Source organism: Apodemus sylvaticus, chromosome 8, assembly GCF_947179515.1.
Source record: "Apodemus sylvaticus chromosome 8, mApoSyl1.1, whole genome shotgun sequence".
Taxonomy (NCBI): domain Eukaryota; kingdom Metazoa; phylum Chordata; class Mammalia; order Rodentia; family Muridae; genus Apodemus; species Apodemus sylvaticus.
This window is the reverse complement of record NC_067479.1, coordinates 84,342,965-84,361,067: the sequence shown is the minus strand read 5'-3', so window position 1 is coordinate 84,361,067 and position 18,103 is coordinate 84,342,965. Positions and strand designations below refer to the sequence as shown.

At 41.4% G+C, this 18,103-nt stretch overlaps 1 protein-coding gene across 14 annotated transcripts in view; it reads right to left on the bottom strand.

The window, feature by feature from the left end:
* Positions 1-18,066, bottom strand: part of Fam149b1 (family with sequence similarity 149 member B1) — a 38,105-nt gene extending 20,039 nt beyond the window's left edge. For 7 of the 14 annotated variants that reach the window (XM_052189802.1, XM_052189803.1, XM_052189807.1 and 4 more), the window contains exons 1-7: positions 17,833-18,066; positions 14,751-14,855; positions 13,623-13,752; positions 12,419-12,561; positions 10,949-11,065; positions 9,190-9,351; positions 4,583-4,770 (exon numbers count right to left, since the gene is read on the bottom strand). In XM_052189802.1, coding sequence (XP_052045762.1) covers positions 4,583-4,770; positions 9,190-9,351; positions 10,949-11,065; positions 12,419-12,561; positions 13,623-13,752; positions 14,751-14,855; positions 17,833-17,879 — 892 coding nt within the window. In that variant the 5' untranslated portion in view covers positions 17,880-18,066. The other 7 variants (XM_052189815.1, XM_052189814.1, XM_052189813.1 and 4 more) reach the window with 4 other exon arrangements.
* Between the last annotated feature and the right edge of the window lie 37 nt (positions 18,067-18,103).

Sequence of the window (18,103 nt, the reverse complement as noted above, 5' to 3'; positions counted from 1 at the left end):
CACCAGCCTACTGGTTTAGGGTGCTGCTATACCATGGCCTCACTTAACCTAAGTACCTCACTAGACACCATAAAAGCACACTGAGGGGCAGAGCTTCAACAGAGGACTTTTGGAGGGCATACAATTTAGTCTATAACACATGCATATGTCAACATCTTGTTTATCCATTAGCTGATGGACACCTGAGTTTCCACTTTAGGTCTATTTCCGACAATGCCTCTATGAACACACGTGCATGTTCTTGTGTAAACAGTGTTTTCAGTTCCCTGGTAATGTACTTTGTAGAGGAATTTCTGGGTTATATGGTAATTTAACACTTTAGGAACTTTCCACAATGGCTGTTTATCTTTAATTTGTACCAGCAATTCAAGAGGGCTCCAAGTTTTGCAAACCTTTCCCCATTTTGTTCTCAAGATTCACTACATTTTAGTAAACGTTCTCTTTTACACACACACACACACACACACACCCTAGTGAGCAAGAAGCATTTCACTGTGGTTTTTATCTGCATTCCTCTAATGATTGACTGATCTACACCATCTTCTCATGTGACTTTTGACCATGTTTAGACCATTGGGGAAATATCTGTTGAAGGCAATTGCCCAGTTTTAAAAACTGGGTTGAGTCCTTTTTAAAATTAAATTGCAGTTCTTTCTCTCCTGTGGATACCAGCTCTTTATCAGGTATATTATTATAATTATACATATATGTTATAATCTATATTATGTGTGGTTTGTCTTTCACAGTCTTGAGAATGTCTTTTGATGTATAAGTTTTTAATGCTGAAGTTCAATTTATGTTTTTCCCTGTTACTATTGCTCTTGCAGTCCCATCTAAGAGCTATCAAATTCAAAATTTGTTATAAGCTTTCTCCTGAGAGTTTCATAATTTTCACATAAATTTAGTTTTTGATCAATTTTAAGAGTACTTTTAAAATTTTAAATGTTTACCTTATTCATTTACTTATTGGTATGTGTGTGGATGTACTTTTGTAGAAGTCAAAGGACAATGTGTTAGATTTGTTTCTCTCTATATAGATTCCAAGAACTGAACTCAGGTTGTCAGGCCTGAGGGACAAGTGCCCTTAGCCACTGAGTCATCTCATGGCCTGTAATCCACTTTCGAGTTAACTTTGTAAATTGTGGAATGTTAGGGTCTTGACTTTTTTTCTGTGGAATCCACTTGCTCCAGCTGCTTTCATAGGAAAGGTGTCATCTGTACTCACTCATCTAGGTAGCACATGTTCAGGGTTATTTATTTTTACTACACGGATATATCTGTCCCCCGCTAGTCTTCCCCCTCCCTTTGCTAGTCTTAATCAAAGACATACTTTAAAATCAAAAGCTGTGTTTTTTCCCAGTGTCTTAGCAGGAAACTGTGTCCCTGCAGTTCCAGACGATGGTCAGGGTCTGCTTGCCCCTTTCTCCAGAACCCGCAGCTGAACTTGTTTGTGGTGGATTTTGTACTCTATCATGTTCTGTATGATCATACTCCCAGCTCAGGCGGTTGGAGTTTTGGCAGGGACCACACTAGACCTACAGATCTCCTTGGAAGTCCTGTCACCTTAACAGTATGCTGTCTCCGACCCTCGGGTGTGGGGTATCTTTCTCATGCTTCTTTAGGTTTTGGTCTTCTGCAACTTCATATGGCAGTTGTTTGATTGTTTCAGCACACAACTCTTCTAGTTCTAGAGTTAAATTTATGCCTAAACAGTTTTAGTAGACTAGGAAACTGGCAGTACAAAAGGAAGAGGAGGATAATTAGAGACACAATGCGCATGCAGTATCTCTGGAGTCTAGAAGAAGGCATGAAATCCCCTTGAAATTGGTGTTATAAATAAATGAATTACTAAATTCTGTTTTTGACTGGCTGACTTTGAAAAATAAAGTTGCCATAAAAATCACAATCACAAGGTTGTGTACACATAAATAGAAGTGGACCCTTTTCTAGCTTAGCCTTCACATGAAAACATAATATTGGCCAATACCTTGACCTCTGTCTTGTGAGACCCTAAGCAAAGGACTCAGTAAGTTGTTCTAGGCTTTCTTTCTTTTTTTTTTTTTAAAGATTTATTTATTATATATAAGTACACTGTAGCTGTTTCAGACACCAGAAGAGGCCATCAGATCTCCTTATGGATGGTTGTGAGCCACCATGTAGATGCTGGAATTTGAACTCAGGACCTTCAGGAGAGCAGTTGGTGCCCTTACCTGCTGAGCCATCTCTTCAGCCCCTGTTCTAGGCTTTCTAATTCACAAATGTGTGAGGTAATAGTATTTAATATTATTTAAAACTGTGAGGTCTGGAATAATTTGAATGGTAAAGAGAAACATAATTTGTAACAAAATATTTATATATCTAACCATATAACCCAGTTATTCTAGTACTAGTAAGTTACCCAGAGAAACAGAAATATGTAGCCCTAAATTCTTGTACATTAGTGTTTGCACAGCTAAAGTGGAAAGCAATTCAAATGTCCATCAATAGGTAAATTGATAAAATATGGCTTCATGAAATAACACCCAGCAAAAAAAGAAATTACAGATGCACAAAGCGAGGTAGTTAACTTTCAAATCCTTATGTTGAGATGGAAGAAGCTGACAGAGGATTCATCTACTTTCTGTCACTGCAAATCAGTCAGCTTTTGTAGATGTCTGTGGAAATGGAGTTATGCAGTATGTACTCTGTCTTAGGCCTTTATTGCTGTGAAGAGACACCATGACCACAGCAACTCTAATAGAGGAAAATACTTAACTGGAGCTATCTTACAGTTCAGAGGTTCATTACCACCATAATGGGAAACATGGCAGTGTGCAGCCAAACGTAGTGCTGAAGAAGTAGCTGAGAGCTCTATATCTGGATTAGCAGGCAGCAGAAAGAGACTGTTACACTGGGCCTGACTTTAAGCATTTGAAACCCAAAGCCCACCCCCCAGTGATGCATTTCCTCTAACAAAGACACATGTACTCCATCAAGGCCACAGGTCCTCATCCTGTCAAACAATACCACTCCCTCTGAGCTTATGGGGGCCATTGTCATCCAATCCACCATACACTCTGTCTGGCTTCTCTCAGCAGTAGCATCTTTTGGGAACAGATACAACATATAATGCCAGAAGTAGGGGCTTATAAAGGACATGAACTTCTGGCAGTGATGGATGGTCACTGTACTGACTGTAGTGAGGGCTTCACAGGTATATACTACATAGAACAGAGCTTACCAAACTTTACACTTCATGTATGTAAAGTATCTTGTGTGTTAATTATTCTTCACTGAGACAGTCTGAGAAGCATGCACCACTTACATGGTTTCCTCACAGATATGTTGGAGGAGAAAGTACAAACTCTGATGACCACAGATGAGGCCTCATTACTCCTCCACCCAGCCTCAAATATATACTAAGTTCTTTGCTAGTTTCTGTGAGAAACACCAACATTTATCAGACTTAGTTGATATAATGTATATAGAAAAAAACTTTTTTGGTCTTAAGTTTCTGGAACATAGCTCCTAAAACCCGTAGAGTCTTCAAAGCAATAGTATCTTGCTGTGTTCTGAAAATATGGAGGGTGGTTGGGAGAGTCTGAAGAGTTTCAGGATAGGGGCAAGGGAGAGAGTTAACTGACAGGGGAACCAACCATTCAGTCAGGATTGGAGCTTTTAGCCCTATTACCCTGACCTGTAAAGGCTGAATTGATCAATGGCCAATTATTTAATCAGTCATGCTAACATAATGAGGATTATAAAAACCCAAATAAAGGCCTTGTTCAAAGGAGCTTCCAGACTACTCAAGACTTGAAGGTGCTTGGAGGGGGGCATGGATACACCCCTTTGGTCTCCCTATACTGTCCTCTGCAGCTCTTATTTGGCTGTTCATCCATATTCTTTGTGGTATTCCTTACAAACCAGCAAGCTTAAGTTTCTGAGTTCTAGGCACCACTCTAGTAAATTAATTAAACCTAAGAAGGGTATCCCTTGAGTTCTCATTTTTGACTAGAAGCACAGATCATAGGCTGAGGCTTGAAAGTGTCATGAGGTATGAGGTGGGTTAGACAGGCTGTGGGACTGAACCCTTTGAATCTAAAGCTATCTTCCAGGCAGTATGAGAACTGAGCCATAGGATACTAAGATGGTGTGTGAGACTCTATTAAGTAAGTGTGGGAATACCCCTATAATACATTTAGTGTCAGAAGTGTTGTGGTGTGTGTAAGTGTGCGCGCACATGTGTGCAGACAGGAAAAAATAATGGTTTTTGCTATCTCTCATACCTAAGTACTGTTCTAATAAAGCATATAACCTTGACATCTTAAAGTCAGACCTGAGAGCACAGGCCCATAAATACCAGCTACTCAAGAGGCTGAAGCAGGGGATCATAAGTTCAAGGCCTGCCTGCCCCTAATGCACGCAGTGAAACCTTGTCTCAAAATAAAACAGAAAAAGGGTTGTGATGTAACTTGGTAGTAGTGTTTGCCTAGCACACACAGGGTCCTGGGTTTGACCAACACCACACATACACAAAAAGACTAACTAGAATTTGTAAATCATAAATAGTTATTTTTTACATTGGTTTCAGGAGGATCCTTACCAGAAGCAAATCCCTCCCAGTGACTACGTGTCAACTGCTCCATACAGCCCACAACCTTGCTCCACACGTTGTCAAACACATAAGCAAGAACATCCTCTTTCATGCAGTAAAATGGTGCAATGGGAGGGTACCCTAATTTCTGTTTCTCTGTAGCTGCTTCTGATTTGTTTCCATGAAATCCCTCTTCCCTGGAATAGAAGCAAGAGGGAAAGATTTCATGATTATTCTTTCCTAAGCAGCACCATTGTCCGTGACACTCAGAAATGTGTTTGGTGTGCCTGTTCCACCCTCCTCCCCTCAACTAATGTAGCACCTGAAGTTCCTTGTGAGGTAAAGGAGTTCTCAGTTGAAAAACCTGGGTTCCTTCTTTATGTTCACCCTGTCCCATAACTCTCCAAAATAGTGGGGACTGAAATAGACAGGAACCCCTCTGGAATTGGTGACCAGAATCTCCTACTGAGCCAGTTTGTCTGCTTCTCTAATCCCCTGGGGCTGAGGAGGGGCTGGCTGGCAGTGTGCTCAGTTACCACTGACTACAGTAACTTAGACAAAGCAAATTTAGGAAGTGGCTTAGAAAGGGAGGCGTGTTCCAGATTTCTACTGTGCAGACTGCCCTCAGGCAGCAGAGGTTTCCAGAATGAAATAGGCAGGACAGAGGCTTATGAAGGGCAGTGACCTAAGGAAGAACTAGCTTGGCATTAGTAGGTGATCTAGGAGGATCAGAATGATTGTGCTGAGCTGGATTTGCTTGTTTTAATTTTTAAATGTCTCGCTATGTAGCCCTGATTGTCTAGAACTCAATATGTAGAGGCTGGTCTTAAGATCTGTGGGGTCAGACTTGCCCCTAAATAACAAATGTTGGAACTACAGGCATATAACATCATTTGGTTAAAAAAAAAAAAACAAAAATCAAATTGCATAGACGGACTCATAGTGAAAAGGATGTCTTCTACATCTGATTTCTGGTTCCCATGGCAGAAGCAAATGTTTTATACTGTTCCAGAGAACCAGTCACGTCATGTGTTACACCGCACCTCATTTTGTTTACCAGTGCACCTGGAACTGTTCTCTCTCAGTACAGATTAACCTGTCTCTCAGAGAACAGTGGGCACATTCCAGCAGATGCACCACGTGGATCCAACTAGCCAGGCTTTTCCCACAATGGTCAGTACTATAACTGTTACACAGTGCTTCGTGTCATGGGTGATCACATCTGTAGAATAGATTCCTGTAAATATGATTAGTGAGGTAAAGGGCATCTGCTTTGCAATTTAAAAGACCAGGTACACCATCTTCTCATGAGCTTCTATATTCCAACAGTAAAAGAATATGCCATTTATGGATAAGGATTTACCTGATTTCCTCTCAACACAATGGATATCAACAGGATGGATGAAAATGTGGTTGATTTTCATAAGTTTAAATGATTGTTCTGTTTATAAGAACAGTTCATGTCCTTTTCATGTTTAACCCTTAGTCCTTTTCTTATCAATGTACATTTTAGGGCAAATGACCTCTATAGATGAAGTACAGGCATCTCTAACCTCTGTAGATGAAGTACAGGCATCTTTGCCTCGTTTGCCACCTTTTTTGACCTTGTATTTTTTTTCCTAGGCAGAAATGCCTCCTAATTCATCATTTAAGAACTTCTTGCAGGGCGGTGGTGGTGCACACCTTTAATCCCAGCACTTGGGAGGCAGAGGCAGGCGGATTTCGAGGCCAGCCTGGTCTATGATTGAGTTGCAGGATAGCCAGGGCTACACTGAGAAACCCTGTTTCGAGAAAACCAAAAAACAAACAAACCAAAAAACCAAAACAAAACTTCTTATATGATTCATAGGTTTTGTATTAGGTTTTAAAAATGACTTTGAGCCCTAAGATAGTGGTCCATAATTTTAATTCCAGTACTTGGAAGATGGTGGATCTCTGAGTTCAAGGCCAACACTGTCTATACACCGAGTTCCAAGCCAGGAAAGGCTATAGAGTGAGCCCTTGTCACAAACCAACAGAGGCTTCCATATTTATTGAACCTACATGATTTGATGTTATATACAATTTTTATGCGTGAAATTTAAATTTAAATTTTGTGGAAAGAATAAGTTAGGAATGTGACTTTTCCCTGGCAGTGTATGAAGCTGCTTGCTAAAGCTATCTCATGTACCATGTCCTGTAGACGTTCTCACTTATGTGGGAACATCGATATCTTTAGTTAGCAGCATTTTCCCCCCCATGGTTCTGGAGTTTCAACCCAGGATCTTCTGCATGCTGGGCAAGTTCTCTACTGCTGAGTTAAATACTCTAGCCTTTTAACTTTTTATTTTGAGGCAGTGTCTCCCCAAGTTGTATAAGCTGACCTGATCTCACTTTATAACCCAGGCTGGCTTTGAATTTGTGACTCTCCTCCACTCAGTTTCCTGATTATAGGCCTGCTCTAGAAGGCCAACTTTAGTTAGTAACATTTTTTTTTCTTTAAGATTTTTTTTATTCATTTAATGTGAGTACACTGTTGCTGTCCTCAGACACACCAGAAGAGGGCATCAGATCCCATTACAAATGGTTGTGAGCCACTATGTGGTTGCTGGGAATTGAACTCAGGACCTTTGGAAGAGTAATCAGAGCTCTTAACCCCTGAACCATCTCTCCAGCTCAGTTAGTAACATTCTAAAGGCGCACCTACTGTGTCACTTTACAAGAATATATTTTGGTAGCATCTCTAATAAGGCTGCCTTTCAAAGTCTTTCTTGCCCACTTGGGTTTACTCTCATCAGAAACTAGGAAAATGCCCTAGGAGCACAGACCAGCCATTTGTATCACATTTTAAGTTAGTCAATCAACTTCATTCTTCATAACTTAAGAGGAAGGACCAAAGGGGCAGACTTCTGATTTGAGAAAACGGACAGAAAAGAAAGGCCAGGGAAGGAGGGTCTCTAGACAATAAAAAGCACTTATTCCAAGTTCCCTTACACACAGCTAGCTCAGTGGTGTTGGGTACAGCAATCTGCCTGTTTGCTGGCTGTAGGGCTGTGCACATGAGTGAGCACAGGGGTGAACATGGCTGTAGAAAATACCACAGGAAGAAGAGATGTCTATGATCATATGACACAATCACTAGATGCAACCACACAGCCTAACACAATGCCCGTACTTCCAGATATGCTGTTTTAACTACTGGTTCTGGAAGTACTATTATTTCTTTAAACAAGGGGTCATTCCCCATTAACTAGTTCTGTGTGTAATATGTGTGTGTGAGAGTGTGGGTGTGTGCATGCCATGGTACACATGTAGAGCTTAGAGGACAACCTTAGGTGTCAGTCTTTGCCTTCGTCTTGTCTGAGATGGGATTTCTCTTGTTCACTAGTAGGTATACCATGCTAATTGCTCCATCAGCTTTTGCAGATTCTCTTGTCTCTGCCTCTCAACTCCCTGTACAAAAAGAATCTGGAATGACAGACATCAGTGCTACTGCATTAAGCTTATGTGGGTCCTAGGATCTGAATCAGTGTGTCAGGCTTGTATGACATGCACTTTACCCACTGAGCCATCTCCTTAGGCCTATTTTTTTTTTTTAATTTTTTTTTTTTTTTGAGACAGGGTCTCACATAGCCCAGACTTGTCTTTAATCTTCTCTGTAGCTGAGGATGGGAACCTCTAATTCTCCTATCACTACCTCCTGAATACTGGGTTACAGGCAAGAGCCACTATTCCCAGTTTCCTGAACCCAGAGCTTTGTGCTTATTGGGAAGACAATTTACCAGCTGAGCCACATCCCAGTAATTCTACAACATTTAATGACTTAGACAAATAGTTTACATTTCAGAAAGGTAGCATGCAGCGTGATGAGAGCACTGAGTTTAGCAGATGAATGAGGTTTTGGCTTAACTTTACCTCAGACAGATCACTCAAGCACTCTGGGTCTCACCTGTCCCATTTCTAGGTAACGTCTGTTCTGTGACTACTGTCAGAATTATAAGTAGATATTAATAAACATTATTAACTGATAAACTATGTATCCTTTTAAAGTAAGAATTAGATGGCCATGGTGTCCCACACCTTTAATCCTAGCACTTGGAAGGCAGAGGGAGGTGGATTTCTATGAATTCGAGGCCAGCCAAAACTACATAGTGAGATTTTGTCTTGAAACAAGAATAACAAAGTAAGAAGGTTTATTTAAAAAAACAAAGTTCACACAGGGTCATTCTCTCTTTGTGTGCAGAGCAGCCCCAGCATGCTGGTTTTAATAAAAATTCTTCATGTGTTTTGCATCAAAAAACAAAAAACAAAACAAAGTTCACATCTCTTCAACTACTCTTTGATGTTTCAGTTTCCATTGGTGATAATATGTAAAAGGATAAAATCACATTATGTAGATAAAATTAGTCATTTAAAAATCTTTCTTTGTAGGAGAAGGCAAACTGTAAGTAACGAAGGAAGGGATGGGGATCCTTGATGTGTGGGAGCGGCAGGACATGAGCACTGCGTGTTGGAGCTAACTGGAAATAGAGTCTAAATTGTTACAAATCTACTTATAGGTGATATCAATAATGCGGTTTCAAAGAAATAGATGCTAATACATAAACCAGAGTGAAGATTTTAAAAGGCATACTCACATATCTGTGTGGTCAAAAGCTAGGTATTCCTCGATTATTCCTTCAGAAAAGATTATACAGTCTGCCTCTTCTCCTCCAACAGCAGACAAGCCAGAGGCTTTGATGGTGGGAGATGCTTTATAAGAAGATGAAAAATGTAACTTCTTTCCTCTTATACCAAATCTTGGCAAGGGAAGAAAAAGCAGTATTAATGACATATTAAAACAGTTCTTACACTGCAAGTGACATAACTTTTGGAACAAACCCTCTTTGTCCTGGTAATACTTTCCTAAATTATTCTAATTTTTTTCCAGTGTGGGGGTACTAGACTCAGTACTTTGGTCATGCTAGGTGATGCTGCCTGGCTCTGACTTGGATCTCTCTTCTGATGGTAACATGGAGCATCTTTTCTACATCTGATAGCCATTCACATGCGTTTAGAGAACTGTCTATTCACATCCTCTGTCCACTTTCAGTTAGGCTGCTTTTAGTTGTGAGTTGTAGAAATTCCTCATACCTTCTAGTTTTGCAAACACTTTATCCTATTCTTTCCTCCTTCCAGGTCTTATCTGCATTCAGGAATTTGACTAGTTTTGATTTTGCCTATGATAGTATGTCCTAGAAATCACTGTAAAGGCAGAGTCATGGAAGCTTCCCCTGTGTTTCACTGTAGGGCTGCTGTTCTGTGGACACTATGGTAAGGGCTGACTTTGTTACCTAGGAGGTGGAATCTAGTTCCTCCACAGCATTGTTCTCAACAGCAGCTGTTAAAATTTGTATTTATAATAAATATTGCTGGGTATAGTGGAATATGCCTTTAATCCCAGCATTTAGGAAGCAGAAGCAGGTAGATCTCTGTGAATTTGAGGCTATCTTGGTCTCTATAGTGAAACCCTATCTAGACACAACTCTTAAATTAACCTGAAGCAGAAGAATGCATAGTTTTATCCCTGTAAATACAACTTTTCATCCTTCCTTCCTTCCTTCCTTCCTTCCTTCCTTCCTTCCTTCTTCCTGGCTTGTGCTTTAACTTCCTGGACCACCATTTTGACCTACACACTACTATTTATGTTGAAGAAAACCTTAATCACAATTCATTCATTAGTCTGCTTTTTGTGTATTCTATTATTATGTAAGCATGTTATTCTTTCATTCAGATTAATATATATACATATATGTGTGTATATATATATATATATATATATATATATATATATAGTTGAAGAATGCCAATATTATCCCAGGCACTGTGCTAGGTGTCCATCAGACATACTGATCATACTGATAATTACTGAGTTGCTTATGTGTGGCTTCCTCCCGATCCAAGAATACTTCCAAAATTGAAAGTGGACCAACCCCATTTTAATGTATTTAAGATATGAGAGACAGCTAACATCAGGAGGATTGCTGAGTGAGAGACAAGAAAGTGACAGGTAATAGAGCTGCAGGCAGGGTCATCTTACAATTTTGTATTTTATTTTAAAGGCAATGGGAATCTATTGGAAGCTTTTTTAACACAATGTGGCAAGTTGATAGGATTTTTGTAGAGACTCTTAGCCATTGATAAACCTTATTTTATGGCAACCTGCCATGTTGATCTAAAACACTTTTACTCAGGTCATGTTTCTCTGATACCTCCTAGAACAAAATGAGACCAAAGAGCAGAGCTGGCACACACAGCTCAGAGCCTAGGCTTTGTTCCTCTGTGCCACCATCTTCCAAAGGAGTCATTCCTGCCAGTTAGACGACTAACTGCTGGGCTGCATCATAAAACACTTACATGGTAGACTCTCTTTCTTGAGACAAGGTTGCTTCGTGTGACGCTGACGCAGCAGAAGGGGATCTAGGGTACAATCCATAGCCTTCGCTCGGAGTGATTATCTGCCTGCCCAGAATCCTTCAAACAAGCACACAGTGAAGTGCCTTCACTTGGCATGCATGTAAAAGCCAAGCATTTTAGCAACAAATCGCATGGCTCTCCATAGAAAGCCTACAAACTCAGTCAGGCACTGATCAAGAATGAATCTTCCCTTTGACAGAATATTTACGGAAAAAATAAAGCCATCGCCCAGGAACTTCAAACCCAAGAAAAGATAGGGATGCAGTGAAGTAGTAGAACACCTGCCTAGCTTGACAAGGCTCTGGGTTCAATCCCCAACTCACACCTCACCCCACACCCACTCACAGCTTTCAAAAGAAACGTTCTCTGGAGTGTCCCGACACTCACAAGCCAGCTACTGCTGTTTTACTTGGCTTCGGACATGATGGCTCCTGTCTGTACTGTCAGGAGGTGGAGGAGAGGAGGATGCGGAGTTCAACCCCTGGGGCTGGGGGCAGCTCAGAGGTTAAAAGCACTTTCTGCTCTTGCAGAGGACCAGGTTCCGTTTCCAACACCTACATGGCAGCTCACAACTGTCTGTAACTCCAGTTTCAGGTAATCAGGCACACTCTTCTGGTCTCCATGGGCACCAAGTACATGTGCAGTACATTCATACACATTTAGGCGAAACATTTATAACATATAAGGAGGCTTCTGGGTTTGTTTTTGAGATAGGGTTACACTATATAACTCTAGCTGTCATGGATCCTACTATATAGATCAGGTTGGCCCTGAACTCACAGAAATCTACCTGCCTCAGGAATGCTGGGGCACCATACCCAGCCTAAGAAAAAAATTTTTTTTAAAAAAGTTCGAGGCCAGTCTGGGCTACCTGAGACCTTTTCTCATATATACACAGGCACAAAACAGTTTTACTCATAGCTAGATGTGGTGGCTCATGCACCAAGGAGACAGAGGCAGGCAGATAAATGAGTGAAAACTAGCCTGGTATACACTGTGAGGCCTTGTCTCAAAAACACAACTGTTCAATTAAACGGCACGGCACTGGGACAGGTCCAATAAACCTGAACTGACCTGAGTTTTCTTTCGGCTTAGGCTTTACACACATGGCTTTAGATAATTTCATCAAAATCATGTACATCAAAAACAAACTCACTTGGGAGGCAGAGGCAGGTGGATTTCTGAGTTTGAGGCCAGCCTGGTCTACAAAGTGAGTTCCAGGACAGCTAGGGCTACACAGAGAAACCCTGTCTCAAAAAAAAAAAAAAAAACAAAAAACAAACAAACAAACAAACAAAAAACCCCCAAAAAAACAAAAAGCAAAACAAAAAACATGCTATCTCAGAACGGAAAGGACTCAACGGCCCATAAAGGCTCCTGGCCAACCGACCGACCCGCTCGAGCTGCTACCTGAGGTGCGGGAAGCTGGCTGCCCACTGCTGGCACTCCCGCTGCAGGCTCTGCGTGTGCGCGCTCAGCCTCTGCTCATACAGGAGCTCATCGATGGCCGTGAACATAGCCTGCACTTTCTCAGTGGCGCTTTGGTCAAGTTCCTAGAAACAAACAAACTCCATTGTGCTAGAGCACTTTGTCACTCTTTGTACCGTCCATCCTTGTCAGTGTCCTCACTAGACTACTGAACTCACCCTGTAAGTCTCACCCTATATCCTAAAGTAACAACTGCAACGGACAGATATGACCAAAATATTCCTTGAATGCCAGGCAGGGGTGGCACACACCTTTAATCCCAGTACTTGGGAGGCAGAGGCAGGCAGATTTCTAAGTTCGAGGCCAGCCTGGTCTACACAGTGAGTTCCAGGACAGCCAGGGCTATACAGAGAAACCCTGTCTCGAAAAAAACCAAAAAAAAAAAAAAAAAAAAAAACCAACCAACCAAACAAAAAAACCAACCAACCAAAGATGCTAGCCTGCAAGCCTTATACCTGAGTGCAATCCCTAGAACCTACATAGAGGGAATTAGAGACATGACTTCATAAAGTCATCCTTTGACCTCCACATAGGACCATGATACCAGCATCCACACACGATATGCATGCAAGCACAATTTTTTTAAATTAAATTGAAAAAGTAAATAAGCCATGCATAGTGGCACATGCTTTTAATCTCAGCACTAAGGAGCAAGAGACAGGAGAGTCTGGTCTGTATAAGAAGTTCCAAGACAGCTAATGCTACCTAGTGGAAACTTGTCTCAAAACATTGATGCTGAATAAAGTATCTGGCATGGAGGTGCACGCTTTTAATCCCAGCACTGGGGAGGAAGAGGCATGTGGATTTCTGTGAGTTTGAGGCCAGCTTAGTATACATAGTGAGTTTCAAGATAACTGGAGTTACACAAAAATACCTAGTCTCAAAAACCAATAAATAAGCAAGTAAATAAGGTAAACCGTGATCAAGAAAAACATCTAATGTTGACCACTGACCTCCATACTTGTTTACAAGGCAAGCATACTTCTACACTACACTACACACACACACACACACACACACACACACACACACACACACACACACAGTGCAGAAGACTGAAGCAAACATGATTCCTCAGTTCCTAGAATGGCATCAGAGGCATCAGAATGATGAGCAGACAACTCACACCATATCCCCAAGAGAAGTCGGAGCTGCCTTCTGTTGAGATCCCTGTGCCTGCATAGCTTGGAAAAGCAGAACGCGAATTCCCAGTGTCAGTTGATGTAATAGGTGATTCTTGAGTGATGTCAGATTCACTAAATGGATAATTTGAGAGAAGGGGAGGAAAAAAAGAAAATTTTCATGTTTCCTCAGCAATTTATCAGGTGGTAAGCAGGTATATTACAATATATCAGAACCCTAATCTGTATAGAATGATGGCAGCTGTGCTGAATAATGCCTGTCATTTAGTACCTGCCACTGTAAGCTGCCAGTGCAGGTCTAATTAACTCTCTTTAAAGTTCCAGGAATCTCAGGATTTTTTTTTAAAAAGATTTTTACAGCTTCCTTATGCCAGCATGCTGTTCCTCAGCACTCTCTGAAGCGAGTCTCCCAACCCCTCTCTTAGTAAGTGCAGTTACTGTTTACTCAGTCCTCACTATATGACAAGTATGAAGTTTACCTACTTTGTCTGATTTATATCCACAAGGCCATAAAAGAGATGTTAATAGTGCCTTTTTTTTCTTGGTCAAACCAATTAAAGATTTGTCACCTTTACTGACTAGCTTCCAAAGAACCAACCTCTGATTGTTGTTTTCCTATTTCATTATCCATTATTTCACTTGCCCAATGGTACTCAACTAATAAACATCAGGAACAGAATTAAAATCACATATCTGGTCCATTTTTAATTTAACTACTTAACAACTACATAATATTACTTCTGCTGGGCTGGAGAGCTGTCTCTGCTTTACCAGAGGGGCCAGAACCCGTGATGGGCAGCTCTCGCCAGATCTCTGGGCACCCGCAGGTATCTGTACAAGCGCTCTCTCTCTCTCTCTCTCTCTCTCTCTCTCTCTCTCTCTCTCTCTCACACACACACACACACACACACACACACAGAGACAGACAGAAGGGCAAGCACACTCACACAGGCAAAGATACCTGCCAAGTCCAAGCACCAGCAAGCCTCCTGCCTCAGGCTCCCGTAAAGATAAAATTTCTGGTTTTGTCAGTAGCACGGGTGTGGTTCTAATGAACAAACCTTTGCCATTAGCAAGCGCACTGAGCAAGCAAGGATGCTCTGGGCTAGTACCTTTGAGAACTTGTATCTTTCTCATGGCTGTCGTTGGTAGAGGAAATGTCATCCAGCTGCTCTGGAAGGGGATGGTGGTTAAGAGCGTGCTTTGTTAGTCCTTTCCTGTGAAAGATAATAAACAGTCTTCTCTTTATCTCTTACATTTCCTGTAAAGGAGTCACACTTACAGTGTTGATTATTCTGTTATTCTCAGCGTGCCGCGGTTTGCACATGAAGACCGGGACCATCCCATCAGAACTGGTTCCCCCCTTCTACTTTGTGAGTCCTGGAACTGAACTTGGTTGTCAGTCTTGGTGGCAAGCACTTTTACATGCTGACCATCTTGTTAGCCCCTAGTGAAAATACTTAAAAACAATATTAAAAAATTATGTGTAGGTGTCTATGCCTGTGTGAGTGTGTATGTGCCACATGTACAACAGGTGTGAGATCTGGACCTTGAGTTACAGGCAGCTGTGGGCCCCTGATAAGGCTGCTGGAACTAAACTCAGGTCCTCTGCAAAAAGAGTAAGTACTATTAACTTTTGAGCCACCTTTTCAGCCCCACCATATACTTTTTAACCCTGTCTATCACTAGAGAGAGAAAAAAATTCAAGTGTACTTAGCTTTACAAATAATTACTGTACAATTCACTACAATCTCAGAATGTTCATCTCCGTTGAGAAGGCTTGGAGCCAGACCACTTAGACCTAACACTGACTCCATCACTTAACTAATCATATTATCATAAGCAGTTATTTAATCCTGTGCTTTAAGTGAAACACGTGTACTAGGGATTCATGATGTGTGCTTGCATATTAAAAGCTTTGGACAGACTTCCTATAAAGAAACTTGTAAGACGCTGTTTAACCTACTGTGTCTCCTGAATATATCTGACTAGAGAATTTTGTGGGGAAATGATGCCTGCTCTAGATAATTATGTTTCGAAGATATAATAACTGACGTATAGTTTATTCCAGCGGACAAGCCCAGCAGAAAATAGATTCCAGAGTAGTGCCCAACAGATAGATGATTAAAAAATTATGAATCTTTTACATTTTTAGGTGGAGACACACACACACCTTGCTTATATGTTTAAATAAAAATTTTAAATGAAAGTCAAGGCTGGAAATAGAGCCTAGCAGTAGCACTTCCTAGCATATCTGAGGCACTAAGTTCAAGTCTCAGCACCAAAAAGGGGGTGGGAGGCTATACACAGAGAAAATGGATTTTGCTAAAAACGTTTTTTTTAACATCTATAACTAGTAAGAGTTCGAAAATGCTACTACTTCAAAATGGACACTGTAACATCTAACACTAAAATTTCATTAACTTCACTATCATTTCTATGCATTCAATCCTCACTGTCCACTCCACTATGATTCCCTTTTGGAAAGGCTATTTTGGGGAACTATAAAAAATAGCTCCAAGAACAAGTAGTATAACAACACAGGCTCGGTAATTCCAGCTCCAAAAATGCCTATCCAGAATTTCTTCATACGACATATATTTTTTAACATCTCTGGTTAGAAATAATTATAAAAGCAAATCAGGGGCTGAGACAGCCCAGTAAATAAGGTACTTGCCTCCAAACCTCACAGCCTGAGCTCAACCAGACTCACATAGTGGAAGGAGTGACCCTTGGGGGCTGTCTTCTAACCTCTAAATGTGTGCTGTGGTGCATGCACATGCACAGGTGTACATATACACTAAATGGAATTTTAAAGATAAAAAGTAGATTTTAAGTTAAATCCTCTCACTTTGGGGAAAATGACTGTTTCTTAGTTCTATTCCCTAACGAGATTATTATGTGATTTACTGTTGTGTAAGCAACATATTCCTTAAGAGGTAATATGCTTCTGCAAAGCAAGGAGAGGTTCTTTTCTTTGTATAGCTCTTTGACTAAGTAAAGGTGGGAAGAGGAAAGGAGTGTTATCACTTATTGAGGACCTACTATGTACCAGCCCTATGCCATCATTTTAGGTACACTTGTAGATCTTATTTGTATACATAGACAGGAAGGCCCAGATCTAGTAATTTTCCTAAAAGCTACATGGCAAGAAAAGTATCCATCTAAAATTCTCAGGTATGACTTTAAATAAATATTATTGGCATGCATAGGCTGTTGAAATTGCCTAGTTCAATGAGGAGGAATAACAGAACTTGGATTTTTAAAAGTTCAGGCTCTATTGGCTTCAGATATGAAACCTTTGTAATCTTATCTGAAAAACAGAAGCAAGTTATAGCAATCTTTCAGAACTGTTAAAAGGATCAAGAAATCAAAGGTTCTTTGAAATTGCAACGTACCAGTAAATGTAAGGCGCCAAGTTACAACACTTTAACTAAGGTTACAAAGCAGGCCTTTAAACTACAAGTGCGCTGGGCGGTGGTAGCCCACGTCTTTAATCCCAGCACTCGGGAGGCAGAGGCAGGCGGATTTCTGAGTCCAGCCTGGTCTACAGTGTGAGTTCCAGGACAGCCAGGGCTACACAGAGAAACCTTGTCTTGAAAAAAAAAAAAAACAAAAACAAGAAACAAAAACAAAACAACAAAACACCTACAAGTGCTTGATTTTTATCTACCAACAAAACTGGTCATTATTTACACTGGGTGTGACAGCAGTGCGTGTAATGGCTTGTCGACAAGCGTTAGAATCGGATTGACACTTGGTTTATACTTCTGAGTTGCACCGTCTTCTAGATACAATCTTTAGATCTGTGATCTTTATTTGTAGGATGTGCAAAGTTGGTCTCAACCTGATTTTGCTATTGCATTCAAGCAAACAGCTTTGCATGGTGTTTTGAATTAGGCACGTCAACTTTATTGTAGCATTCAGCTATTATCTTCACTGGGGTCGAAAGCACTGTGGGAACAATAAATGCTTCTGAAGATACACTACCTCAATTCAGGTAGTAACAGCCCAAAAGGCACGCTCTAAACTGGTGACCCAAGGACAAAAGACAGCTTCCGCCAGGGCTGGGAGGTGAGAATCCGGGATAATATTTTCCCTCCCCATGCCTGGGACAGGAAAGGAGAGGACGGGTTGAGGAGGGTCCCTTGAGCTCCCGCGGCCCAGGCTGGGCGAGCAGAGCAATCCACTCACAGCTCCACGCTCTGTGGCACGGCCTTCCGAGTGTATCTGGAGATCATCCTCCTTTTTCTCCTCTGCGGCCGGGGCGGGCAAGCCAGGGCGGGGGCCTCGGGGCCTGGCCCTCCCGCCGGCTCCGGCCCGGCCCCCTCCTGCCACCTACCGGCCCCGTCTCGCCCCGTCTCGCCCCGTTGCTTAGATTCCGGACCGCCACCTCCCAGAGTTCCCACTCTATAGTCTTCCGACCTGCCTCCTTCCTCTCATGAGCGGAAGTGACGAAGGAATA